Here is a 26462-nt window from a genome sequence, read left to right as displayed (position 1 = left end):
CTGCTCACAGACCTGAAAGTCCCGTCTCAGCCGGGCAGGGGCCCTGCAGATGGGGACGAAAATGGCTTCTTACGTGGTGTCATCATCGGTTTAAGTCCTTTTTAAGTGTATGATTCATATTTTGATAAGAATGCACGTACTTCAAAGGTCATTTCTCTAAAAGCCTGTAAAACTCCCCTAGTGTCAAAAGGCTTATGATTTCTGAGAAGCGCCAGCCTCCTCAGGCCGAGCTCTCCACGCCTTCCCCCTGTCCCCTGGGAGGGACCGCTCGTCCTCTCCCCTGTTTACCCCGTGTTTCTGAATAGAGGTTTGTTTTCATCATTGGAGTACATTCTATTCAAAATGGGAAGTCAAGGGGCTCCTGACACTTTATTTAAAGTGCAACTGATCTAAGTTCAAGGAGAGACCATTTAAAAAGCTTCCTTTTGTCGTGAAGGCTAAATGCCTGCAGACTCTGCCTGCGTCCTGCTGGTGTGTGTGTGCGGTGCGGTGCTCTCCCGCCCCCTCTCTGAGCCCGCTTCAGACTCGGCTGAGGATGCGAACTGGCCATGTAGTGGAACAGTGGTGTGTCCAGGGCAGGCGGGAGCCTTCCCGAGGGGTTCCTGAGTTCCACATAGCTGGGTCTGTGTCTGGACAGTTAATGCCATGTGGGGCCGTGGACCAAGGACGGATTCTGGTTGAGGGGCTGTGGAGTGTTGTCCTTGGATGATGAAGTGAAACCCAGATGGCTGTCCCCTGGTGGCGGCTCAGCCCACGGCCTGGGGCATTTGAACACATTCTGTGACCTCGGAGAGCGCTCGGGCACCTTCGCTGAGAGCCCGTGGCCTCTGCCTGGTGACCTTGTGGCCATCGCCCCAGTGGCTGGGGTGTGGCCTCTGTCACAGTGCACATCTGACACCTGCTGCTGTCTCTCTCTCTCTCTTTCTCTCTCTCTGAAGGAGTGGGCCAGGTTGTGCTGCAGGTCGCTGCGGCTACCAACTGCAAACATCACTATGGTGTCGAGAAAGCTGACATCCCGGCCAAGTACGCGGAGGTGAGCGCTTCTGGGCTCCGGGCATGGTTGCATCTGTTGCTTTTCTTTCTAACCTTGGTTTGTGGTGGCCTGTGGGGCAAGGGCGTGGCCTGTACCGGGGGGTCAAGGGGAGGGGAGTTCCCCCAGCACCGTGGGGTCAGCTGGCATCACCCTTGTGCCGGCGTCTGCCTGGGGGGCGGCAGGGTCTGGGGAGAGCACACGTCTGAGCGGTGTCATCCCCACAGGAACGTGTTTAGAGTTGTGGTTCGCACGCCCGCTGACTCGGGTTCCCTGTGGTTGGGAGCCTTTGCCAGGAACCCTGGAGCGGGCGGGCGAGGGGAGGAAGGGGGATTGGGGAGCCGTGGGTGCCATCCCGGCTGCCTGGTTCCTGATGGGCTGTCTGGTTTGGCTCCCTTGCAGACCATGGACCGAGAGTTCAGGAAGTGGATGAAATGGTATGGAAAAAAGCATGCAGAATACACAGTGAGTGCCACCGCTCCATGCCCCGTGGCTGCTGGTGCAGTGCCTGCCCTGAGCCTCCGCCCCCGGGGGCGGGGGCAGCTACCCCACCCGGAGCCCCCTCCCCACCGCTTTCCACCCTCTGCCGGACACTCTCATCCTCCCTCCTGGGGGCCCTTGCAGGCGCTCAGAGAACAGAGGTGGCCCACGTGGTGTTTCTCTTCCTCAGCCCCCCAGGCACTGTCAAGGCCTCAGAGCACCGGCTCTTTCAGAGGCAGCGCCCCTCCCGGGTTGGCACGTGGGGGCGGCAGGGGGCGGGCGAGGCGGCCTCTGCCCCGTCCGCGGGCCGGCTGAGGGCATCTTTCTCCTGCTTGCCCCCCGCAGCAGCGTGGGGCCCAGCGGATGAGTCCCCCGGCTGTCCCGGTGCCGCCTGCCCCTCTGCCCCTCACTCAGCATCGCTCAGCCCGGCCTTTCGACGCCGAGGTTCCTCGGGTCTCGCTCCTGGATCCTGGACGCTCTGGCCTCTCTCTCTGCTCCTCCTACCCAGGGTGTCCGCGTCCGCATCCTCGGCTCGAGTGCGTTTCTGTGCTCAAGGCTTCATCAGTCTTTCTGCCAGGTTTCGGTTGCCTGTGGACGCACGGCCGCCATGCAGCCACCATCCCCTGGGCCGCTGCTGGGGCATCGCAGGGGGCGGGGTCCGCAACCGGATCTTCACCACACCCACCACTTCCCATCTCACGCCCCCCAGGTCACTTAGACCCCAGCTGGCTGCGACGTGGTCCTGACGCCCCCTCCTGGAGTTCCTCGCCGTGCTCGCTGCTCTCCCTGCGCCGTCCTGTGGGCAGGGTTGTGGGGCCAGAGTCGGCATCCCTGTCGCCTCAGGGACCCAGAGTGGGTCACGTAATTGTAGGTGGGAGGCGGATGGGGGCGCAGGAAAGGGGGCTCCAGGCTCTTAGAACAGCCTAGCCATTTCTCCTTTCATGGGTCGTGCCCTCGGTGTCGTGTTTAAAAAAGCCAAGCCTCAGCTCACCTAGATTTACCCTCACGGTATGGTATAGGAGTTCTGTGGCTGTGCGTTTTGCCTGTAGGTTTGTGGTTTCTTTCTGGTTACTTCTTGCGGAGGGCGTGAGGTCTGCGTCTACATTCATTTCTCCGTGTGCAGACATCCAGCTGCCCCGCCCTGTCTGCTGCAGGGCTGCCTCTCTCTGTTGAGCCGTCTTTGTTGATTCGTCCGAGGCCAGCGGCCGCTCCGCTCCGTCCCACGCTCTCCCCGTGTGCTCTCTCAGTGGCACTGCAGTGTCTTGACAGCTGTGTCTTCGTGAGAGTCAGTCCTGAACCGCGTGGCATCGGGCCTCCAGCCTCGTTCTCCTCCTTCAGTGATGTGCTGGCCACTCTGGGGGGTTTGGACTTGACTTCTGTCTGCGCTGTGCTGACATACATCCATGCCCTCATCCTGCAACCTTCCTGTAGTTACTGTGTTAGTTCCAGGGTTGTCGTCGTTTTCGTTGACTCTCTTGGATTTTCTACATAGACGATACCATCACCTTTGAACAAAGGCACTTTTATGTCTTCTTTCCCAGTCGGTACCCTTTCCTTTTCTTGTCTTATTGCATTAGCCGGGGCTTTTACTGTGGTGTTGAGGAGCAGGGATGAGAGGGCACATCCTTTTCTTGCCCCTGACCTCAGCAGGAAAGCCTCGAGCTTCTCACCATGGGTGTGATGTTAGCTTTGGGATTTTTCTGTGGACGTTCTTTCTAAAGTTGACGCGGTTCACCTCTGTTCTTATTTTAGTTCCGGAAATCTTTATTGTGAATGGGTACTGGGTTTTGTTAAAGCTGCTTTTGCATTGTGTGATTTTCCTCTTTGGCCTGTTGAGGGGACAGAGTACAAAGGCTGATGTACTTCCATGCCCGGGGCAAGTCCCGCCTGGCCCTGGGGTATAGCTCCTATTTTGTTGAGGGTATTTGCAGCCAAGAGGGATGCTGGTCTGTAGTTTTCCTTTCTCGTGATGCCTGGCTTTGGTATCAGGGTGGTGTGGCCTCGTGGTGTGAGCTCGGCTGTGCCCTCTCTGCCTCTGCTCTGCTGTTCTTGGACCAGGACTTGCACATCTACAGGCTGGGCCCAGCTCCCCTCCCCTTCTTCCTGGTGGGATTTCTTGCACGATTCTCTCCCCTCAGTGAAAAGCGAGGGGTGTATCCTCTGGCCTCCTGTGTCCCTCCTGCATCTGAAGTCCTCTGGTGTTCGTTGCTCAGGCTGACGGCAGTCAGTCCAGTTGGTTTCTGTTTCCAGGAAACTTCTTCCTGCCCAGTCCCTAGATCCACTGGCATGCTGCTAAGAGTTCCTGGATGGTTTACCATTTTCCTAAGACCTTATGATCTCCTAAAACATAGGTTTTTAAATTTAACAAGTGCCTCCTGCTTCTGGTGAGAGGGCCAAGCAGTTCAATCCCCTAGCGTAGAAGTCTGCATCGACACAGGCCCCAGGGGTGCCCCGATGGATCCGCGAGCAGCCCTCGCTGCTTTATACGGAGTGTGGTTCTAGCTGTTAGTACAATCCCCGCGACTGGAGGGAGAGGCGGGGGTGAGGCTGGTGGGCTGCCCGCCCCGGCGGGTCACCTCTCCTCCCTTCCTCCCCTCGTCACCTTTGGGCGGCAGCGCCTGGCCTGGTGGGTGTTTGGGGGTCAGTGGCACGTCAGCTGGCTCATTGGCGGGGCTCCGTGTGTGTAAACCTTCTCGCTCTTTGGCCTCGTGAGGTCCAGGGCGCTTGTCAGTTGCCCTTGCTCTGTGGCCTCGCGAGGTGGCTGTGAGCAGAACTCGGCTCAGAGGACTCTTGGTCGTGGCCTTGGCGGCCGTGTCTGGAGCGGCAGCCAGCTGTGCCTCTGGCGTCCACGTGGCCCTGCTCCAGGAGGGTGTGGCGACAGCCCCTGCCCAACGCCTGGATTTGGCAGGAGCTTGCCGGCTGGGTCTGGAAAGGTGCCCTCACTGCGGCTCTCTGTGGCTGGGAGCAGGTGCCCTGGTTGGCGGGCAGGTTCCTGCCCCTGTCACTTAGTAACTGAGGGGAACAAAGCCAGCAGGAGCCTCCGAGCCCAGTGTGTTTCCTGGCGTCTGAGCCGCCTCTTCAGTCCCTGCCCGGCCCTGGAGCCCACAGCTCTCCTCCCGTCGGAGGCCCTGGGCCCTCCCTACGCCCGGCTTCTGCCTGTGTCTGTCACACCTCTGGGCGCCCCCTCTGCCTGGCGACAGCCGGGTGACCCCGTGCTGTCGGCCCCTGGCAGTGGGCCTGGCGCACAGGTTTCCCTTGCCTGGGGCAGTGGCGGCCTCACAGAAGTGCCATGTGGGGAGGTGTCCCCGGCCAGGTCCCCAGGCAGGCAGTGGCAGCCCCTGTGCCTTTGCGGGCTGGGGTCCGTTCTCTCTTATGCCCGTGTGCGTTTCTCCACACTGGAGGTCTTGGTTATCTTGGGGCCAGTCATGGGTCCTTGGTGGGGGTGACATCTTCCTGGCACGGTTAACTCGGGCACACTGGCCCCAGCAACACAGAGCCGACTCGGCCAGTCTGTGTCAAGAGGCGAATGGCGGCGGGGCCGGGACAGTGGCCGTTTTCTTGCCTTGAACATGAGGCCACAACAGAGCAGTGGTGCTGTGGCTTGGATGGGTGAGCCCCCATGGAGAGAGAAGCCACATCAGGACGAGCCTGCGGGACCCCAGGACGCAGCAGACGTCGTCCTCACATTGTGGTTTATTCAGAGACAGGATGGAGCAAAACCAGCAGAGGGAAGAGGCGTAGGGTGGGTCCAGGGGACCAGGCGCAAGCTTCCAGACTCTATAGGAGGCGCTTCACTCCCCCAAACGAGACGTGACAGCACGAGCGAGGTGCGCACCCCAGGGAGGCTCACAAGACCCAGTGCCCCGGGGGCTGTGGTCTGCTCTCTTGGCCACAGAGACCCAGCCCAGGGTTCTCACTGGGGGCCGGTCAGCCGAGACCCCAGACTCCGGGAGGAGAGCAGGTGCCCGTGTGGACCCCGTGTTTTCCCAGAGAGTGTGCGGACAGGGAGCCCCCGAGGTCGGGTTCCAGACACCGAGCGCCCTTCCCAGGACACGGCCTCAGGCCTGCAGCTTGAGCATTTTCCTGTGCGGCATCGTAAGGACTTTGGACTTGGGTCAGTGCCCCGAGCCTGCCGGGCTGTGCGCAGGGAACCGTGGCAGCCTCACAAGGGGAGAGGACCCAGCGAGCAGACGCGGACGTCTGGGACGTAGACCTCCCACAGCACCCGGGTGTTTTAGGACGGCCATCTCCCTTCTGCCCTGCGGGGCTCGGCCCCTCATGCCCCTGGGTGACTCCTGTGTGCTGGAGGGCGCCGGATGTGGCAGCTGCTCTGCCTGGGCGCCGTGGCACTCACAGGCTCCTACGCTTGGGGTCTTCCCTCCTGCCCGTCCCCAGACAGGCTCAGGGGCCAGCCCTGCTGGGCGGCGCTGCCCCATCGCTGCCTGGAGGGCCTCCGGTCACCTGGTGGCTTGTGGGGTGCAGATGGGGGCCGCCAGCAGCCACCTCCACCCTCCCCCAGAGACGCTCTGTCTGTGGGGCCGCCTGTCCTGGATGTTTCCCATCAATGGAATCACACACCGTGTGTCCTTCTGTGTCTGGCTTCTCTCACTGAGCATCGTGTTCTCAGGGTCCGTCCACGTTGCAGCGAGTGTCGGGTCTTCACCCCTTTTTATAGTTGGGTGATGCTCCCATGTGTGGAGGGACCACAGGGTGTTTATCTGTTCACGTTCATGATGGACACGTGGGTTCCCACCTTTGCTGCTGCGGACGGGTGTGCAGGTTTTCCTGTGGAGGTCTGTTTTCATTTCTCTGGGGTGGACACCCAGGAGTGGGATGATAGCCTTTTTTTGAAGAATTATAAAGCCAGATTTCTTGGTTTGTTAAATGGTACAGTTCTGGGCAGTTAGGTTAATAAGGTCTGAGTTGTCTCAGGCAGACTTTGGCCTTGAGGCACAATGAGATTAGTCGGCTAACAAAGATAGTGGTCAGAGCAGTGCTGAGGGCGTAAGGACAGCCCTGCTGCCCAGGAGACAGGCGAGGTGGTGCAGGAGAGCTGAGCCCTTGCGGCGTGTGCTCTGTCCAGCACGGCCGCCTCGGGGCGCCCCCTGCTGGCCCTGCATGGGCATGGCGTGGTCTCGGCCTCCCCGCCGTCCCCTTGTGGGAGCCTGGCCCCAATGCCACCGCCCCGCTGCGGCCTCCCCACTCAGGGCCTCTGCTCATTCCATCTCTTCTTCGGGGGGCAGGCAGGGGTGGGGTGCAGAGGCGAGCGAGACCCCTGAGTGATGGGCTATCCCTCTTTTCTCCTTTCAGCTGGAGAGAGGAGATTTCCTCTCGGAGGAGTGGAGAGAGCGGATCGCCAACACGAGGTACGGCCGGGCCAGAGTGAGGCTGCGAGGGCCGCGGGGGCCTGCTGGGCAAGGCAGGATGGCACGGGGTGGCACAGCTCCCCATCCCCACCCCCCACCCCGGGTCGCTCCCCCTCCCCGGGGGTCATCCCAGCAGGCAGGGGCTGGAGAGTGCAGGGAGGGCCCGGAGAGTGCGGGGAGGGCCCGGGCTCAGTGCAGGTTCCTGCTCTCGGGCCTCCCCGGGATGGACGGTAGCACCGTGGCAAGCAGTCTCCAGGCCGACACCGCCGCGTGTCCTGAGCTTGCCGGCAGCTCTGCCTCCATGGCTCCTTCCCTTGTCCTGCCCAGGCCTGGGGCCGGGGAGCGGGCTGGACCCCGCGCTTGCGCACCTGGCGGCAGCAGTGGCAGCACCTGTGGAGCGCGAGGTGCTCGTGTGGCTCAGTGGGGGTGGCCGGGCCTTGGTGACTGCGGGGCGGGCGTGTCACTCTCTCAGCTCTCTGGCGGGGCTCGGGTCACACCATTTCCCTTCGACCTCGTGGTCTGGCCTCCCCCCCTTCTTTCTGCATGTGCTCGCTGCATGGCGCCCCGAGGCCCCACCACTGGGTTCCGTGCGGGCAGGTAGGGAGCAGGCGTCCCTCGTTCACAAAGGCCTGTCCTCGTCTCGCTCTCCTGTGAGAATGTCTCACCTGATTTGGGCACGCCGTCCCCCTTTTCTTGAGGGGACTGTGCTGACCCCGTGGGTGTCCCCATCAGATCAGATGGGGTCGGGGGACTCTGGAGCAGCTGCTGTGGGGGCCTCTCCCATGGGGGGCATCCAGCAGCTGTGGCCTGGCAAGGAAGAGCTCGCCCAGAGCACCGCGAGGCCCCAAGGCCGGGCTCTGCCAGGGCCCCCAGACGGTTGTCCCAGACGGCGAGCGCCCTAGGCGCTTTGCTTCCTGTTGGAGGCGTCCCCGCCCTGATGAGCTCCTCTGCGCTCAGGGGTCTTCATCCTGGCTTCTGCGGGCCTCAGGGAGCTTCCTTGTTTCTTCTCGGGTGACTCTAGTTCGGGCAGCCCAGGGTCTGTCCTGGCTTACCCCCTCTACCCACCTTGGCCACCTTGAGGCCCTGGCGTGCAGCCTCCCCAGGCTCCGTCCCAGAGCAGGGACCCCTCCAGGCCGGCCCCACTCCCTGTCGGAGCCTCCCCAGCTCGCCGCTCTCATCAGGGCTCTGCCCATCGGCCCCAACCTGAACCGCGCCGCACCTGGGTTTCTTTCCAAGCAGTCAGCAGCGAGAGAGCTTGGCTTACACCTTCAGTGCTTCTCCTACTGCCCGTGGCCATCCTCACCCCGGTCAGATCTTCCGTTACTGTCCTAGTCCCGAGATTCCAGTCAAGTGGCGTGGAATGGCAGACAGCATGCTGCTGCCCATCACGTGCAGATGGGGAAGGGATCCCTGGTGGGGGTCCTCCGTGGGGGCAGGAGCCGGTGGGCAGAGGAGGGGACAGGTTGGGGGCCTGTGCAGGCAGCAGCCTCCCACCACCCGGTGGGCGTCTTCAGGCAGCGCTTCTTCGGGCCGTCGGGTGCCAGAGAACGTTTGAGAAATGGGAGAGGATGGGCCAGGCCCTGCCTCGGAAGAACTTGGCGCTGGGCCCCCGGGTGGTAGTGCAGCTTGATGGGTCTGTGCTGCTTTCCTGCCCGGGTGTTCTCGCACCTCTCTGCCCAGGTGGCGCTCGAGCTGCCCGCTTTCCAACCCCGGGGCACCGGAGGGGCAGGCGGGGCAGCCCGTTGCCCTGGGCCTGTGTCCGTGCACGCCTTCCCAAGGAAGCCAGGGGGCTGCTTGTCGCGGTGTCTGTGTTCACGGCACCCAGGGTGGCAGTCACAGCCTCTGGGCCCTGGCACCCGTCCCCAGGCTGGGCGGAGGTGGTGCGGGCAGAGGCGGTAGGCGGCGTAGGCGCGGCGGCTCTGTGTGTGTGTGCAAGTAGAACCTCCTTTCACTCAACTGGAATATTATTTTGCAGTGTTATATTTGTGAATAACTTTGCCTTTGGTCCTGAGGTGGATCACCAGCTGAAGGAGCGGTTCGCAAACATGAAGGAAGGTAACGGACTCCCCCCCACCCCCCACCCCCACCCCGTGCATCCCGCGTCTGCGCCTGCTCGGGGCTCTGCAGCTGTGGCCCTGATCGCAGGTGGTGGGGTCCGGACTGCCGTTGGGATCGGCCCTGGTGGGAAGGCCTCAGGCAGCGGGTCCCGTCCATGGTGGTTCTCACCGTCACCTAGGTTGTGGGAGGGTGCCTCACAGCTCAGCGTGTGTGGTGGAATAGACCCGACGCCTCCCCCGCTCAGGCCCCAGCTTGCAGCTGCCGGAAGGACTGGGGCGGGGGCCAGATTAGCACGGGAGCTGCAGGCTAGATTAGCACGGGAGCTGCAGGCTGTCTGGTTCGTTCGGTTGTGGAGACAGGGAGTGACTTCTTAGTTCAAGGACGTCCTGCCTTCTAAAGGATTCTTCACGGTGTATGGGAAACTGAAACTTGATTGGGTGTCCCCACGCGATCTGGAACCCTAACTTGGGGGCGCTGAGGGCACGGGGGTTCCCCTGGCCAGCCCCTGCGGCCTTTGCTGGTCGGGTCTTTCCCGTACTTGGACCCGGGCTGCCTGGCTAGCGCCGCTCCCGCTGCTTCCCCTTCCCCCTCACACTCGGTCCCCAGGCCAGTCGAGACCCGGACGCCGGAGGGGACCTCACCCTTCTTGTGTCCAAGTAGGAGGGGCGTGTTCTCCCGTGCTTATGAAAGCGTTTAGACTCACAGGTTACCTTGGGCGACGGGAGCTCCTGGTGTCTGAGCAGACTCTCCTCTCCTCAGGAACGCGGGCAGGGGTTGTTAGCTCTTCTTGTGTCCCGAGCTCCTCCCTCTGGCGTGGTGAGCCTGAGCAGGGTGGTCCCCAAGTGAGATCACTCCAGGCCACTGAAGGTGCAGGGAGGGAGCTGCGTCGAGGTCTCGGCTTAGCCACCAGAGTGGGTTGTGCCTGCCCAGGCCCAGCAGCACACATGAGGTGTCCCTCAGCTGTGCTTGGGGCATCCTCGTGCACATGGAGCATCAGACCGATGCAGACACCTGGGTGGGAGCCTTCTACACAGCTGGGAGCTGACCAGTTTCTTTGAACCTAGTTTGTGTTCTCGTGCCCGCCCCTGGGTCCCGTGGTGAGTTGCGCTTAGGCTCAGAGTGGGAGAGCAGGTCCGGTGTGTTCCAGGAAGAGGAGACGGAGGAGTGGCTGCTTCTTCAGGCCGTCCTCCCCAGTCCGCCTCCCTCAGAAAGCTGGGCACTTTCTGTCCCAGCACCATCGATGGTCCTGACAAGCAGGGCAGCAGTGGGGGACCCATGCAGGGCCCACATTTCCCCTTGTCCTGTGCCCTCGCGCCTGCTTCTCACCTGCTGCTTTGTTTCTTCCCCGTGGGGAGGCCGGTAGCTTCCCATGTGTGGTGAACACTCAGGATGACGGCGGCTCCGTCTGTGCCCTGTGACGCGCTCTGCTCCAGGAGCGTGGTGGTCATCCCACCGCTGGTGGAGTCGCGGGCTTCTTCCCCTGGACGTCCAGTCGCACACGGCCGGGCTCTGGTCCTCGGCCGGGGGCTGTCGCCACCCGTGTGAGAACTCCAGCCTCGGGTGCCCATCCTTCTCGGGGTCCTCCTGGCAGGGCGGGACCAGTCTCCCGGGCCCCCCGTGGGCTATGACCTCAGCGTGAGGTCGGATATGCTGCCCCACATGCCCACGGCCCCGCTGGGCTCTGCCCGCTCCCTTTCCTGGGGCCTGGCCGGGGATGCAGCCCTGACAGTGTGTCCCCATGCTTCTCCAGTCGTGACATGAGATGGCAGGAGTCACCTGTCCTGCAGGGAGGTCTCCAGAAAGCGTCTTCATCCTTGGGCTCATGAGGGTGGCTTCTCCGGCCGCTGTTGCTGCCCCGATTCCCACGTCAGGTCTTCCCTGACGTGCCGCAGGAGCCCCGGCAGGGCAGATGTGCTGCGCTCTGTCCTGCCCGCCCCCCCACTGCTCCCTGTCCCCGCAGCTGCGGGGAGGCCCCCGTGCCATCCTGATCTCTGTGGCCGGGAGACAGAAACGGGGTGTGTCCCCCAAGTTTTGTTATGAAACATTTCAAGCAAACAGGAGAGGGGAAAGGATCACCCAGCATGGACGCAGAGAGTTTCCAGCTGCCCTCAGCACCGCCGGCTGCGTGTGTGTTTGCGTGTGTGCGTGTGCAGGTGAGCATGAGCCTGAGCGTGTGGCAGGGTCACTCCTGATGGTTTTGTGGGAACGAGCGCCCTGCCCGGGCCCCTCTCCTGAGCACTCGGCGCCCATCCCCGCGCCCCACCCAGGAGAGGAGCGTGGATTCCTGCTCTGCCAGCTGCCACAGGCACCTCTTGGGCTGTGCAGTCCCGACTCTCTAGCCTTAGGGCCTCGGGTCGTGGCCCCTCCATCTTTGTGGACGCGGCCCACTGGGCATCGGGCCTCATTGTCCCGTGGGATGTCGCCCGTTCTTCACTCATCCCTCGTGGTCATCTTGACCTTGCCCTCTGTACCCCGTGTCCCACCTGAGTGCCTGGGTGTTGCACGCGGCCGGCTCGGGGCCCCTGGTGACATGCCCACAGAAGTCCCCTCAGGTTACCTGTTGTCCCGGAAGCCTTGCAGGGGACACATTCCTAATTTGAGCGTCCTCCCTTCGACACTCTTCAGGTGCGCCCAGGGGACCCCCTCAGCCTCTGGCTGCTGTGACTTTGCTGTCACAACCAGCCGACTGCCCAAACTCGCCCCTGGCCAGCCCGGGACCTGGCATCGCCGCCTCCTCGGGGTGGGGGGCGCCCAGAGGCCAGGCTGGGGCTCGGGGAGCCGTGAGCGCATGCGCGAGCAGAGGGCTCATCCTGACTGCTTCAGTTTACTCACCACGCGTTTTCTTTGACTTCTATATTTGGTTCTGTATTTCCTACGCTGGAACGTTCTGGTGTATTACGTTTCCTGACAGTGTTTCATACAGGATGGGGGAAGCGTCTGTAACCTGAGGGTGACATCATCAATCATGGTGATCTCACTGCAGGAGGCTGCGAGTCCTTGTGGTTCTTTTCCCTACAATGACTGCACACGTGCCGGGAGTTAATTGGAAAAACTTTTCTGTGCAGCTGTTCCCGACCTGACCCTTCCGCATTCTGTCTGTGTGGGGTTAGGGCCCGGTTCTGCCTTAGGTTCTGTCTGTTCCTGTGGATTAGGACCCAGTTCTCCCTCAGGTTCTGTTTGTGTGGAGTCTGGGCCCGTTCTCTCTGAGGTCCTGTTTCCCTGGAGTCGGGCCTCGTCCTGCCTCAGGTTCTGTCTGTGTGTGTGGATCAAGACCTGGTTCTCCCTCAGGTTCTGTTGGTTCTGTGTTAGGGCCTGGTCCAGCCTTAGGTTCTGTCTGTGTGTCCGGACCCGGTTCTCCCTCAGGTTCTGTCTGTCTCTGGGGTCAGGGCTGGTTCTGGTCCAGGCCTGGTGTGGGTGTGGCGCATCTAGACAGCGCAGAAGTTGTAGAGGGGGTGCCCAGTGGGCCCCACGACGAGACCCAGGGGACTGTGAGGCCCTGAGCACGTTTTGCAGGAAAGCAAATCGTGAGATGGGTCGGAGCCCTCAGGCGCCGCTTTCTTTGCTTTTAGCTGTGAGGTTAGCTCAGGACTCCCAGTCCCTCGGCTTTTCTGTGTTCAGAGGGCTGGTTTCTCTGGATGCTTTTGCATCCTGGTGCTCTAAGCTTCACCAGGCTCTTGCTCGTATCGCGCACTGGTGTCCCCACGGCCAGCACTGATCCCTCTCTGTGTTTTAGGTGGCAGAATCGTGTCCTCGAAGCCCTTTGCACCTCTGAACTTCAGAATAAACAGTAGAAACTTGAGTGGTAAGAGCTCTCGTGTTGCCGAGTTCTTAACACATGTAATTATGAGCACCTGCCGTGGGTTAAAGCGGGGTCACCCGCCAGCAGTGGTGACGGCGGGGGGCGTCCCGGGTGCTGTGGGATGTGGAGCGGTGGCCGCACTCACTCCATGAGGGAGGCCCCCAGTTGTGACAACCCCAGACATCCCCAGACATGGCCCTGGGCAGGACTGTGGTGCCGGGACCCAAGGGAGCAGTGACAAGGACAAGCAGCGGTGTGTGCGAGCCCGCGGGGTGGCAGGACCCTCAGGCGCTGGGCATCCTTGCGGCTGCTTGGTTGCCACATTGGCCCCCACGGGCCTTTGGAGCCCGCCCTGTGGGCTTATCGCCCTTGTCCTTGGCCAGGTGCCTGGGTGTGGGGAGGGCCGTGGGCACCTCCCCAGCTGGCAGTTGGGACACGCCTGGGACCTGAGCCCCGCCATACCCCTCCCCCTGGTGCCCTGGCAACCCCTGACCCCTGCGCCCTTTTGTGCGCAGACATCGGCACCATCATGCGCGTCGTGGAGCTGTCGCCTCTAAAAGGCTCGGTGTCGTGGACGGGGAAGCCGGTGTCTTATTACCTGCACACCATCGACCGCACCATAGTGAGTGGCACCCCTTCCTCCCCGACCCGCCTCTCAGCGCTCACCGCGCCCGTCACTGCCTGACGTTGGTGGGTCTGGGGTGTGGCTCTTGTCCTGACAGGGTTTTCCATTGCTAATGAGACGTTTTCTTTTCCTTTTCCATTTTTAGCTTGAAAACTATTTTTCTAGTCTGAAAAATCCAAAACTCAGGGTAAGTTTGTGTATTTGTCCTTGATCTCTAAGCTGACCAGGGCCCGAGGCATCCCGAGTAGCCGGGTGTGGGCCTGGGCGCTGGGGCCCCCTGGCTGCGGCGGCCACGTCTTGAGCAGCTGCACCCTGGCCACGTTTCTTGAGAGATTTGGGGGGAGATAGGTTGGAGTTACAGCCTTTCAAAATGTCCCGCGGCCTCGTGCTCATCACTTTGTCTCTGAACCTCGTGGGACGTCTGTCCCAGTGACTTTCTCTTTGGAGGCTCAGACAAGCACGTGAGCCTTGAAGGAGCCCCCCGCCCAGGCCCTTCCTGCCGTACTAGGGCCTCTGGGTCAGGGCATGGTGATGGCCACCCCCACCTGGAGACAGAGGACGGCCTTGAGGGTGGCCCTGTCCTCCCTCCTGTTGCCGTGGGGGTCCCGCAGCCCTCGCCTGTGGACAGCGTGCCCCTCGGTGGGGAAGTGGTTGTGGGGACCTTGGGACCACCCGCCGCGGGGGTGGCCAGGCCAGGCCGTCCGGGGGCCCACTGGGTTCCCAGCAGAGACTGGGTGTGGGGTGTGTGTACCTCGCTTTCCCCCAGGGCCAGGGCTGCAGGGCCCCTGCAGGCAGGAGGGTCTCCGCGGTGCCCACGGTTCAGAGGACGAGCCCCCCGCTTACTCCCCAGGAGGAACAAGAGGCAGCTCGGCGCCGGCAGCAGCGGGAGAACAAGAGCAACACGACCACCCCCACCAAGGTGCCCGAGAGCAAGACGGCCATGCCCGCCGACACCCCCATGGTGAGCGCCCCGCCCCCGGCCAGATGGGGCGGCCCCGGTCTCGGAGGAGGGAGCCAGGCTGCCCCCGGGAGCCCACATCGCCGGCTGGTCCCTCATGTGGTCTTCTGCTAGGACTCTGGTGCTGAGGAAGAGAAAGCCGGGGCGACCACTGTCAAGAAGCCATCTCCCTCCAAGGCCCGGAAGAAGAAGCTGAACAAGAAGGGCCGGAAGATGGCCGGCCGGAAGCGCGGACGTCCCAAGAAGATGAGCACCGCCAACCCCGAGCGCAAGCCCAAGAAGACCCAGAGCGCACTGGACCTGCTGCACGCCCAGACTGTGTCGCGGGCGGCGTCACCCTCGCCGCAGGGTGAGTGCCTCCTCGCCCCCGCCCCGCTGTGCTCTGGGGTCCCAGGGAGCCTCACTGCTGTCCCTTTTCCTGCTGGCCTGGGCAGAAGCCACTGCGACAGCGTCTGTGCTGAGTACTCGGAGATGGGGGTGGGGGGGCTCCAGCTCCAGAGCCTCCCGAGGGCTCTCCAGGGGTCCCGTGCAGAAGCCCCGCTCAGGCAGGCGAAGTGCCGTGGTTTGGGGTCTGGTGGCGGCTTGGCTGGGCAGCTGGGGCATCGCGCAGGGCCTGGCGTCTAGAGAGCGTGACCCGCTGTCTCCCCGCAGGCGCCCCCTACCAGCTACCTCCCAGCACGCAGCGACGCCCCCCTGAGCAGCTGCTGCTGGCGCCCGCCCCGCCTGCCCTACACCGGCTGCTAGGTGAGCCGCCCCAGGGGGGCGCGGGGGGAGGCCGGGCGGACGGGGTGGCTTGTTCGCAGACCCCCTGGGAAACCCACGCTGCATGGCCAAGCGCACCACCCCCAGGGCTCAGGCTCAGTCCTGCCAGGGCACGCCTGGGCTTCGGGGTCAGCGGAGCCCGTGCGGCAGTCTGAGGCTGCAGTCCTGCCCCAGGGGAAGTGAGGCCACATCTGGGGGCATCATCACAACTGGAGGGGTGGCTCCTGGCGTCAAGAAGGTGGAGGCCAGGGATGCTGTTCCACCACCCACGGTGCCCAGGGTGCCCCGCAGAGAAGGACCCAGCCCCGTGTCTGCAGTGTCAGGGAGACCTGTCCGGGATGAGCCCGGTGCCCCGAGGGAGCAGGGCCCTGTCCTGCCGAGTCGAGCTCGTGCTCACGTGGCTGGGCTGCCTTGAGATGCCTCGTCCCTTCAGAAAGTGGATGAAGGAAACTCCTGTACAATTTTCTCAATTCAACATTGGTAGCATATGTTTACCGAGAAGACCAGCAGACTGGCTGACCACAACCCATGTGTCCTTGGGGAGAACGAAAACGCGGGCTGGGGATGGCAGGAGCTGTGAGGGTCCCCACGTGGGCACGAGCCCCACGTGGCGGCAGGACATGCTGAGGCAGTGTGGGGACACGGGCCCCGGCACGACAATGGCACCATGCGACCCCAGCACCGCTCGGGCCCTGGGGAACCTGCGCGTCGTTCCCGAACTCCACCCACCCCCGCCTCGAGCCTCAGCTGGAGGGTTTCTGAGTTAAAACCTTGTCTTGGCTCCCCTCGTAGAATCCTTCAAGATTCAGTACCTACAGTTCCTGGCGTACACAAAGACCCCTCAGTACAAGGCCAACCTGCAGCAGCTGCTGGACCAGGAGAAGGTGAGCCGCACGTGGTGCTGCCAGACCCAGCTGCCCTTACCTACGGGGTCCGATGGCCCCGGGGCCGCGGCTGGCCGGGCCCTGCTGCCCCGTTTGAGGCGTCCTCGTCTGGGGACAGTGTGCCCTGCAGCCTCGGTGGCGGAGCTGGGGTGGGGGGCTGTGAGGTGCGGCCGCCCTCATGCGGGCCTGGTGCGGGCACCCCAGCTTTCCTGAGGGCGGGAAGCGTCAGGCTCTGTGGCTCCTGGTAATGTGGTGCTACGTTCCGGGGTGAGACCCGGATGGGGGTCTGGCCAACCTCCTCACGGGTGCGTGTCTGCCACCGTGTCCGCCAGGCGGGCTGCAAGTCGGGCGGGGTGCCCGTCCCGGGGGCCTCACGCTCATGGCCCTGCCCCGCAGGAGAAGAACGCCCGGTTGCTGGGCGCCGTGCAGCAGCTGTTCGGCCACTGCCAAGCTCAGAAGGAGGAGATCAAGAGGCTTTTCCAGCAGAAACTGGATGAGGTAGGCGCCCTGCCCTGGCCACCCTGAGGCCACGCAGACGGCCCTGGTGCGGGATGGAGGGCAGGCAGGCCCAGGGCCCAGCCGGACGTCTGGCCAAGATCCAGAGGGACTGGTGCCCTCCTGGTGCTCTTCACCTTGAGTCTCCCTGATGGAGAGGCCCGGAGGTGGTCAGAGGGAGGCTTCCTGCCTCGCGATGCCCCTGGCCCCCGTGAGAGCCCCCCTTTGCCGTCGTTTGTCCTCAGCTGGGAGTGAAGGCGCTGACCTACAACGACCTGATCCAAGCGCAGAAGGAGATCTCAGCTCACAACCAGCAGCTGAGAGAGCAGACGGAGCAGCTGGAGAAGGGCAACCGGGAGCTGAGGAGCCAGAGCCTGCGGCTGGTGCGCTGGCGGGACTGGCGGTCTGCCCGAGGCGGGGCCCCCCAGGCCGGGCCGGGTCTCGGGATGGAGAGATGACCGAGGGCAGCCCCCGAGTCTGCGGCAGTGGGTCCTGGCAGCCCCCCGCCCCCCGTCCCCGTCCTCCCTCAGGATCCTCGCGGGGCGTCCAGGGGCCTCCGACGCCTCACGGCTGCCCACCCATCCCCACAGCTCAAGGCACGGTGCGAGGAGCTGAAGCTGGACTGGTCCACGCTGTCCCTTGAGGGCCTGCTGAAGGAGAAGCAGGCCCTGAAGAGCCAGATCTCGGAGAAGCAGAGGCACTGCCTGGAGCTGCAGGTAGGAAGCCTGTCGGAGGCGGGGGGCGGGGGGGCTCCGGGCTTCAGCTGGGGCGCCGGGACCAGCGTCCTAGGCCCAGTCCCCGCCGCACCGCCCGGCCTTGCGAGCGCCTTGTTTCTGAGGCCGCCGGTGGCGGCCCTCGCTTGCACCATGAGAGCGGCTCATACTGACGAGGTGAGCAGAGGATGGTGCAGGAAGGAAGGACGGACAGATCAGCACGCAGGTGCGGGCTTTCCGGAAGCCCGTCTGCAGGCCGAGGCCTCCCACCACTTTGCGTCTCCCCAGCGAGGTTTCGTGATTTACGTGAAGCTTTCGCTGTTGCCCGGCCCTGGGGGCTCTTTCAGGGATGGGTTACTGCAGAATGGCACTGCAGTGAATTCCTCTGCACCGGAGGCTGCTCTGGAGGCTACATCCCTAAAGACACGCGTCCCCCAAGTAGCCGTTGGAGCGGCTGTAGGTCACGGGATACGGTGTTGCGCTGCCTCCTGTGGTGGCCCGGCCCTGCTGCCAGCCTGTGTGCAGGAGTCTCAGGAGGCTGCGCGCCGGGCCCTCACGCTCCTGTGTCACCGAGAGGCGGCCCGAAGCTGTGGGCCCTTGATTCATTGTGGGGAGAGCCAAACGATGCCTCAGGCCCCAGCCCCCGGGGCCGATACCTCACCCTCGCAGTCACAGTGACAGCCACGGAGCCTGGGCCCCTCGCTTCCTCAGGCCGGCGCGTCTGCCCGTCACACTAGCCGGCCCATGTCCCTCTAGCCGGCCCACGTCCCTGTCGCTCTTGCACGACCATCCCTGCCAGTGAGGTGCTGGGCATGGGGCCTCTCAGGCCTGACGCCTCCTCTCGTCCCCCAGATCAGCATTGTGGAGCTGGAGAAGAGCCAGCGGCAGCAGGAGCTCCTGCAGCTGAAGTCCTGCGTGCCGCCCGATGACGCCCTGTCCCTGCACCTGCGCGGGAAGGGTGGCCTGGGCCGAGAGCCGGAGGCCGAGCCCGGCCGGCCACACCTGGAGCTGGACTGTGCCAGGTTCTCCCTGCCCCACTTGAGCAACATGAGCCCGGAGCTGTCCATGAACGGCCACGCGGCCGGCTATGAGCTCTGCGGCGCGCTGAGCCGGCCCTCGCCCAAGCAGAACACCCCCCAGTACCTGGCCTCCCCCCTGGACCAGGAGGTCGTGCCCTGCACCCCGAACCACAGTGGCCGGCCGAGGCTCGAGAAGTTGTCCGGCCTGGCCCTGCCCGACTACACCAGGCTCTCCCCGGCCAAGCTGGTGCTGCGGCGCCACCTGAGCCAGGACCACACAGCCAACAGCAGGGCGACCGCCAGCGAGCTGCACTCACGGTGAGCTCGTGGTGGGGGGCCTTCTGAGCGGGGGATCGTCAGTTTGGAAGAGAATCTCGGGGGTTGTTAGGCCCAGGCGGCCAGCTCTGAACGCAAAATTGTGGCTCTGAGGGCTCCCCAGAAAATGACCGAGGACACGTCTCGTTTCCAGAGCTGAGCATGCCAAGGAGAACGGCCTCCCGTACCAGAGCCCCGGCATCGCCAACGGCATCAAACTGAGCCCACAGGACCCTCGGCCCTCGTCCCCTGCGGCCTTGCAGATGACGGGAGAGAAGGGCAGTGAGAAGGTGAGGCCACCGCTCTTGTGAAAGTGCCCACGCGTGGGGTGGAGTAGGGCTGAGAGGGAAGGTGGGAGGCTGCCTGGCCGCGCCCTAACCCTGGGGTGAGGCTGGAAGAGTGGGATTGTCTCTGGGGAAAGGAGAGGCCAGGTTGAGCAACAGGGGAAGGGAAAAGCCTGTTGCACTCCTGTGATGGGGTGTGTGCTGGGGTGATGGGTGGGGGCCCTGGCAGGTCGGGAGGATCGCTTTGGGGTGGGGGTGACTTGTCACTGGTTGGAGGGCTGCTGTGTCCCTCGGGGCGGTGCTCAAGGCCCAGTTTCCTGGTCAGCGGGAGCAGGCTGGCCCGGTGGTGTGTCTGCAGGGTTTGAAGGAGCGCACCTACGCCAGCAGTGGGGAGGCCATCACCAGCCTGCCCGTCAGCATCCCGCTCAGCACCGTGCAGCCTAGCAAGCTGCCAGTCAGCATCCCTCTGGCCAGCGTGGTGCTGCCCAGCCGCGCCGAGAAGGTGGTGAGTGAGGCCCTCGGCCTGGAAGCCTGGCGTCCCCAGGCACCGTGTGTAGGCGCCAGGAGAGCCGGTGCTCTTGTTCTTTCCCCTCGAGGCCCAGAGCCTTCTTGTTCAATTGCACGTGGTTAAGTTTGGAGCTTACCGTGATGCCCGAGAAAAACAGAATGTCTGATGTCCACATTTAATTCCAGTAACATTTTGCCACTTTTACTTTAGATCCTTTTAGTAAAAGGTGACGTGTGCAAACGGAGAGGGACTAAAACTTCCAGATTCTGTAGAAACTTCTCCCTTTCCTTCTAGTTCACATGTGCATTCAGCGTCACACGCATGGACTTGGAAATGACACTCTCCTGTGGAGTGGGCTGTTCGTGTTTATGGAGATGTCACTCACACACAACTCACCCACCTAAGGTGTTCGGTGCAGTGGGTTTTAGTACATTCACCAGTCGTGCAGCCATCTCTAGTTCCAGAACATTCCATACCCCCAAAAGGAAGCCCATCCCCACCAGCAGTCACCCCCATCCCCTCCCCAGCCCCTGACAACCAGGAGCCTACTGTCTGTCTCTGTGGATCTGCCTGTTCTGAATATTTCCTGTCAGTGGAATCACAGACGGTGTGTCCTTCTGTGTCTGGCTTCTCTCACTGAGCATCGTGTTCTCAGGGTCCATCCACGTGGTAGCGAGTGTCAGGGCTTCTCTCCTTTTCGTGGCTGAGAGATGTTCCACCATACAGACGGACCACATTGTGTGCATCCGTCACCTGTTGGTGGTCATCTGGGGTGTTTCCACTTCGGGGCTGTTGTGAATTGTGCTGCTGAGGACATGCGTGTGCGGGTTTTGTGTGGGTACTTGCTGTTGTCTGGCTCCATGTAGGAGTGGAGTTGCTGGGTCAGATCATAACGGCTGCCCTCACTGCTCTCCCTGCCCATTTATCCCTGGCCCAATGCTTGCCTGTTAGCCAGAGCCATCCCTTAGAACCGAGGTCAGACACTTGTGCCTCACCTCGTGAGAACCTTCCCGTGGCTGCCCACCAGGCTCACACCCTGAGCGGCCACTTGCCCTTCCGTGCTCGTGGCCTCGGGCCCTTGGCACGTCCTGTGGCGTATGGCCGGATCAGCTGAGAACCTGCATTTTCTCTCCGCAGAGAAGCACCCCCAGCCCCGTGCCGCAGGCCCGAGAGTCCTCATCCACACTGGAGAAGCAGATGGGTGCTGGCACCCATGGCTCCGGGTGCAACGCTGCTGGGAGCAGAAGCCTCGCCCTGGCCCCCGCAGGTTAGGGCTCCCTCCCGTGCGAGGACCCAGAGGTGCTGGGTGGGCTCAGCATGTCAGCTGCACAGCGTGGCCCGGGGCTCGGGGGCTCCGAGCTGGGCTGTCCCGCTCTGCTCATCTCAGCTGGCTGTGTTCGGCCTGGGCCCATGCCAGTCCTCTGGGCGATGGCGTCCTCATCCAACCGCGTTCCAGCCGGTTCTGCTCCTCCTCAGAGAGCTTCGAGTGAGGCTTCCGGGCGGGGCCCTGCGACCTAGAGGGTGCCTGTCACCACTGCCCAGCCATGGATCCCATCGGGGGCAGCGGGCATGTGTGGTCAGGTTGCTTGCCTGTGTCCACATGGCCAGATCTATGCCTGTTCTTCTGGGGATAAAGAGCACAGTGAGGAGGCTGCTGTTGGGACGGGCGTCCCGCCTCTGGCGCTGCTGCTCTCGCGTGGGGAGGGCGTCACCGCTGGTGGTGCCCGGGGTCCACCGGCTTGTGCGTGAGCTCCAGGGCCCAACCAACCCAGGCTCAGAAGTGGGAAGAGCACACAAGTGACGGCCCAGGGGTCCCCACTTGTCCTCACCCGAACCTGGTTCCGTGGTGCCGTCTCAAGGTGGTGGGCACTGAGCATGCGGAGAGCTGAGCTTCCTTGCGCTCTGCCGGGTTCGGCCAGGTGGGCATCCTTTCCCGGACGAGCTCCCCTGAGAAAGCGTGTCCTTCCTACAGGCTTTGCCTACGCCGGCTCAGTGGCCATCAGTGGGGCCCTGGCAGGCAGCCCGGCACCACTCGTCTCTGGAGCCGAGCCCCCCGCCCTGGACGAGTCCTCCAGCTCCGGAAGCCTCTTTGCCACTGTGGGGTCCCGCAGCTCCACCCCTCAGCACCCCCCCCTGCTGGCGCAGCCCCGCAACTGCGGCTCGGCCTCGCCCGCCCCCCAGCTCTGCGCCAGTCCCCGGCTCGGCGCCCAGGGCCCGCTCCCCGACACCAGCAAAGGAGACCTGCCCTCTGAGGCCGGCTTCTCGGATCCCGAGAGTGAAGCCAAGAGAAGGATCGTCTTCACCATCTCGGCCGGCTCTAGCAGCGCCAAGCAGTCACCTTCCAGCAAGCACAGCCCTCTGTCCTCGGGCGCCCGCGGTGACGGCGGCCAGAGCCACGGGCAGGACAGCCGCAAGAGGGGCAGGAGGAAGCGGGCAGCGGCGGGGACCCCCGGCTTCAGCTCGGGCGTGTCCCCCAAGCGCCGGGCCCTGCCGTCCGTCGCCGGCCTCTTCACCCAGTCTTCAGGGTCCCCCCTGAACCTCAACTCCATGGTGAGGCTGGGAGTGGCATTGGGGGCGGTAGGTCCAGGGCGCTCCAGGGGCCTGCTGACGGGCTTGTGCGTCTGACCCCTCAGGTCAGCAACATCAACCAGCCCTTGGAAATCACGGCCATCTCGTCCCCCGAGAGCTCCCTGAAGAGCTCGCCTGTCCCTTACCAGGACAACGACCAGCCGCCCGTGCTCAAGAAGGAGAAGCCCCTGAGCCAGACCAACGGGGCCCACTATTCCCCGCTGACCTCGGATGAGGAGCAGGGCTCTGAGGACGAGCCCAGCAGTGCCAGGCGAGTGGGGCCGACGGGGCAGGTCCCTGTGGCCAGGACGCGGGGCAGGCAGCTTCCCACCTGCTGCTGGGTGGTGGGCACAGGGTCCCGACCTCACTTGGGGCACTTCCTGGAGCAGACAGGCCCCTTCCTGGATCGTTCACTTTAACTGTGTAAGAAACAGCCCGTGAAGGGCCCAGGGCATCTGAGAGCCTCTCGCCACGTGCGTGTGGGGCAGGGCTGACCCCTGAGTCTGTAGCTCCCGGGGCGGCGGCGCGAGGCGGGTGTTTCTTGGTGGCAGAGAGAAGGGGAGGGCGGCCGCCACAGCGCAGAGCCAAGAGGCAGGCGTGCAGGCTCCCATCAGTGCCTGGTGTCCACTCAGCTGACGGTGAAGAGTGCTTTCTTCCTGGGTTTTTTTTTCAATAACAGCTTTATTAGGTATAATTCATATACCACACTGCGCGCTTGAAACGTGCGACCCAGTGGTCTTTGACGTATTCGTGGGGTTGTGCAGCCATCACCGCTGTCGGTTTTAGAACATTTTCATCACCACAGAAAGAACCCCTGTACCCTTAAACACTTGACTCCCCAGCCCCTCCCCCAGTCCCTGGCCCCCACAATCTACTTCCTGTCTCTGTGGATCTGACTCCTCTAGGGACCCCGTGAGTGGGATCAGGCAGCGTGTGTCCTGTGTCTGGTTTATTTCACTGAGCATCCTGTCCTCAGGTTCATCCATGGTGTAGCAGGTGTCAGAACCTCCTTCCTTTCTGTGTGTATATATCACGTTTTGTTTATCCACCGTGTGTCCCTGGACGCTTGGGTTGCTTCGTTTTCAGCTGTTGTGAATCGTGCTGCTATGAACGTCCCTATACTACATGTGTTTTTACTTGAAAATGTGTTTGCAATTTACCCAGTACTCAGGCGTGGAATTGCTGGATCTCATGTGGCGAGTCTGGGTTTAACGTTTTGAGGAACCACCAGACTTTTCCACGGCAGCTGCCCCATCTCACATTGCTGCCAAGCATGCACAAGGGTGCCAGTTTCTCCACATCCTCACCGGCACTTGTTATTTTCTGGGTTTGTTTTTAGTACGGTAGCTATTTCTGTGAGGGTGTGGTGGTGTCGCCATGGTTTTGACCTCATCTCCCTCGCAGTCGACGACACTCAGCATCATCTGTTCCTCAGACAGATGTCTGTTCAGGTCCCGGCCCCACTCTTGAGTCGGGTTGTCTTGTGCTGCTGTTGTTATGTCATGAGAGTTCTTTAGACGTCTACGTACAGGATCCCTTGTCAGGTACGGGATCTGCAGCTGTGTTCTCCCGTCCTGTGGGTGGTGTGTTCACTCCATTGCTGGTGTCCTTTGAGGCATAAGAGTGTTCAGTGTTGACAAGATCCCGTGTGTTGTGTATCTGTGTTTTCTTTATTATTATTTTTCTTTAAAATTAATTTATTTTTGGCTGCGTTGGGTCTCTGTTGCTGCGTGAGGGCTTTCTCTAGTTGCGGCGAGCGGGGGCTACTCTTCGTTGAGGTGCAAGGGCTTCTCATTGCAGTGGCTTCTCCTGTTGCGGAGCAGGGTCCCTAGGCGCGCGGGCTTCAGTAGTTGTGACATGCAGGCTCACTAGTTGTGGCGCACGGGCTTAGCTGTTCCACGGCCTGTGGGATCTTCCCAGACCAGGCTCGAACCCGTGTCCCCTGCATCAGCAGGCGGATTCTTACCCACTGCGCCACCATGGAAGTCCCTTTCTTTAATTTTATTTAATTCTTAATTTATTTATTTTGGTCGCTCTGGGTCTTAGTTGTGGCATGTTTAGTTGCGGCATGTGGGATCTTTAGTTGCGGCATGCAGACTTTTAGTTGCGGCATGCATGTGGGATCGAGTTCCCCCACCAGGGATCGAACCCGGGCCCCCTGCACTAGGGGCACGGAGTCTTACCCGCTGGACCGCCGGGGGACGTCCCTGTGTTTTCTTCAGTTGCCTGTGTTTTCAGTGTCTTGTTGACTTACCCTTCCACATACGAAAAGTACATTGTACAAGTTCTGGATTCTTTGGCGAGTTCTGTGTCTCTGGAGGTCATAGTTCTTCGGGACGGTCCACAAAAATCCTGACACATGAAGCACACACTGCTCTGTACTTCGGTACAGCTATGGGTACAGCTTGCTGGGGAGTTAACGTGCTAGGTGCTGCGCATCTGCCTCTGTGGACGACGCGGTCTCCTAGAGCTTGAGAGCACGTTAAGCATGGAGACAGTTCTGTCTGGGACTCGTGGCTGTCTTTGCGTGTTGGGAAACGGCATCCCTGCTCCTCCGCCGGGGCCTGGCTCTCACCACAGCCGTCATCGTGCCGGCACAGGTGCCACCGCACAGGCATGGGGGCGCCCGGGGGCCCTGACAGCGGGTCATGCATTGCCGGCTTACTGACCCCGCTGGGCAATTCGGTGTAAACGTATAGCGCTCTGGTGTGCCCGTGGATTGCAAACATTTATCATCTCTTTTTTCTCCTAATAGAATTGAGAGAAAAATTGCAACCATCTCCTTAGAAAGCAAATCTCCTCCGAAAACCTTGGAAAATGGTGAGTTTGGTGCTCCCGATGCCTGAGTCCTTGGTGCCCGGCCTCTGAGGAGCCACACGGGGCTTCCAGAGTGGTCCTTGGGTGGTGTGGGTGCCGCCCGGCCTCCTGGCCCCTTTCCCTGTGGACATGGCGGGCGCTCTGGGTGCTGCCTGGGTAGATGGGGCACATGTGGTGCTCTGTGCTGACACGCCGGCCCTCCCGCACAAGCAGCCCTGCTCCCTGAGTTTCTCCCACGGCCCCACCCTCGCCAGGTCTGCCCCGTCCTCCGCCATGGGGGCTTGTCTTGGGGGCAGGGGTCATTCCGAGCCGGCGGTGGTCTGGTCCCCGTAGCTTCCGCTCTGCCCCACCCAGCCCAGGCCTCATAGCCGCTGCCTCTCCTGGCAGGGGGCGGCCTGGCGGGAAGGAAGGTGCCAGCCAGCGAGCCGGTCAACAGCAGCAAGTGGAAGTCCACCTTCTCGCCCATCTCCGACCTCGGCCTGGCCAAGGCAGCCGACAGCCCGCTGCAGGCCGCCTCCGCTCTGAGCCACAACTCCCTGTTCGCTTTCCGGCCCGGCCTGGAGGAACCTGGCGCGGCTGATGCCAAGCTGGCTGCCCACCCCAGGAAGAGCTTCCCAGGCGCGCTGCCGGGGGCGGGCGGGCTGAGCCCCAGCAGCCATCCCGCCAGCAGCTTCGCCCTGGGCGGGGGCCTGGCGGCCGACCTCAGTTTACACAGCTTCAGCGATGGTGCTTCTCTCTCCCACAAGGCCCCCGAGGCGGCCGGCCTGGGCACCCCCCTGAGCTTTCCCGGCCCGCGGGGCAAGGAGGGTGGCGCCGCAGACCCCGGCCCCTTCGTGAACAAGAGACAGCTGGACGGACTGGCCCCGAAGGGCGAGGGGGGCCCACCTGTGTGCGGGCCCGCGGACAAGGCCTCAGCGACGCACGGCAAGGCGGGCAAGGGCCGTGACCGCGAGCCCGACGTCAAGAACGGCCACAACCTCTTCATGGCCGCTGCTGCTGCTGCCGCCGCCGCCGCTGCCACCCCCCCCGGGGGCCTCCTCAGCGGCCCGGGCCTTGCCCCGGCGGCGTCCTCGGCAGGGGGCACGGCCCCGTCCGCCCAGACCCACCGCCCCTTCCTGGGCGCCTTCGCCCCCGGCCCGCAGTTCGCACTGGGCCCCATGTCCCTGCAGGCCAACCTGGGTCCGTCTGTGCTGCAGTCCCTGTTCAGCTCCGTGCCCGCCGCCGGCCTGGTGCACGTCTCAACCGCCGCCACCAGACTGACCAACTCGCACGCCATGGGCAGCTTCTCCTCCGGGGTGGCCGGCGGTGCAGTCGGAGGTAGGCAGCGCCCTCTGGCCGTGCGGGACCCGCTGGGGGATGGGCCGCGGGCCGCATGCTCTCACCGGCGCCCTCCGGGACCGCTGGGTTTAACCACCGCTGTTTGCAGGTTCCCTTCCAGGGCCCCCTGAGGGGGGAGAGGCTGTGCCCGCGTATCCCCTTGGGTCCACTTTGCACCCGTCACCTCGTTCCTTTTCGCGAAACGCAGACGTGACTGTCGTGTGGGCAGAGCGCTCAGGCGTGAGTCGGCCTGTGCCACGCTCTCTGGTCTGACGGCGTCCCTCTCGCTCTCAGGGGAGCTGGCGCCAGACGGAGCTCTCTCCTTCCTCCCCGCGGAGGTCACCTGTCAGGCCTGACGCAGCCCGGGCTCTGGGCAGCCTTGGGGCCGGCGCTGGGGAAGAGCCAAGGGCCGCGGCGCCCGCCAAATGCACCGTGGCGCGTGCGGGGTGGAGAGGAGCGCAGGG

General features: G+C 63.0%; 1 protein-coding gene across 12 annotated transcripts in view; it reads left to right on the top strand.

Moving 5' to 3' along the window:
• The window catches only part of DOT1L (DOT1 like histone lysine methyltransferase), a 55042-nt gene that overhangs the window by 26024 nt on the left and 2556 nt on the right, over positions 1–26462 (top strand). For 3 of the 12 annotated variants that reach the window (XM_033854837.2, XM_033854842.2, XM_033854840.2), the window contains 23 exons: positions 939–1033; positions 1433–1495; positions 6821–6876; positions 8852–8931; positions 10986–11087; positions 12668–12736; positions 13249–13355; positions 13504–13545; positions 14209–14319; positions 14431–14665; positions 14968–15060; positions 15871–15962; positions 16359–16460; positions 16703–16840; positions 17048–17173; positions 18023–18507; positions 18659–18794; positions 19114–19293; positions 20434–20563; positions 21269–21846; positions 21930–22135; positions 24620–24684; positions 25069–25998. In XM_033854837.2, coding sequence (XP_033710728.1) covers positions 939–1033; positions 1433–1495; positions 6821–6876; positions 8852–8931; positions 10986–11087; positions 12668–12736; positions 13249–13355; positions 13504–13545; positions 14209–14319; positions 14431–14665; positions 14968–15060; positions 15871–15962; positions 16359–16460; positions 16703–16840; positions 17048–17173; positions 18023–18507; positions 18659–18794; positions 19114–19293; positions 20434–20563; positions 21269–21846; positions 21930–22135; positions 24620–24684; positions 25069–25998 — 4221 coding nt within the window. Of the gene's footprint in view, positions 1–937; positions 1034–1432; positions 1496–1855; positions 2047–6820; positions 6877–8851; positions 8932–10985; positions 11088–12667; positions 12737–13248; positions 13356–13503; positions 13546–14208; positions 14320–14430; positions 14666–14967; positions 15061–15870; positions 15963–16358; positions 16461–16702; positions 16841–17047; positions 17174–18022; positions 18508–18658; positions 18795–19113; positions 19294–20433; positions 20564–21268; positions 21847–21929; positions 22136–24619; positions 24685–25068; positions 25999–26462 lie in introns of those variants that run through there. The other 9 variants (XM_073803502.1, XM_033854845.2, XM_033854844.2 and 6 more) reach the window with 9 other exon arrangements.

The sequence above is a fragment of the Tursiops truncatus genome, chromosome 3 (genome assembly GCF_011762595.2).
Source record: "Tursiops truncatus isolate mTurTru1 chromosome 3, mTurTru1.mat.Y, whole genome shotgun sequence".
In the NCBI taxonomy this organism is placed as follows: Eukaryota; Metazoa; Chordata; class Mammalia; order Artiodactyla; family Delphinidae; genus Tursiops; species Tursiops truncatus.
This window is presented reverse-complemented; position numbering and strand designations above follow the sequence as displayed.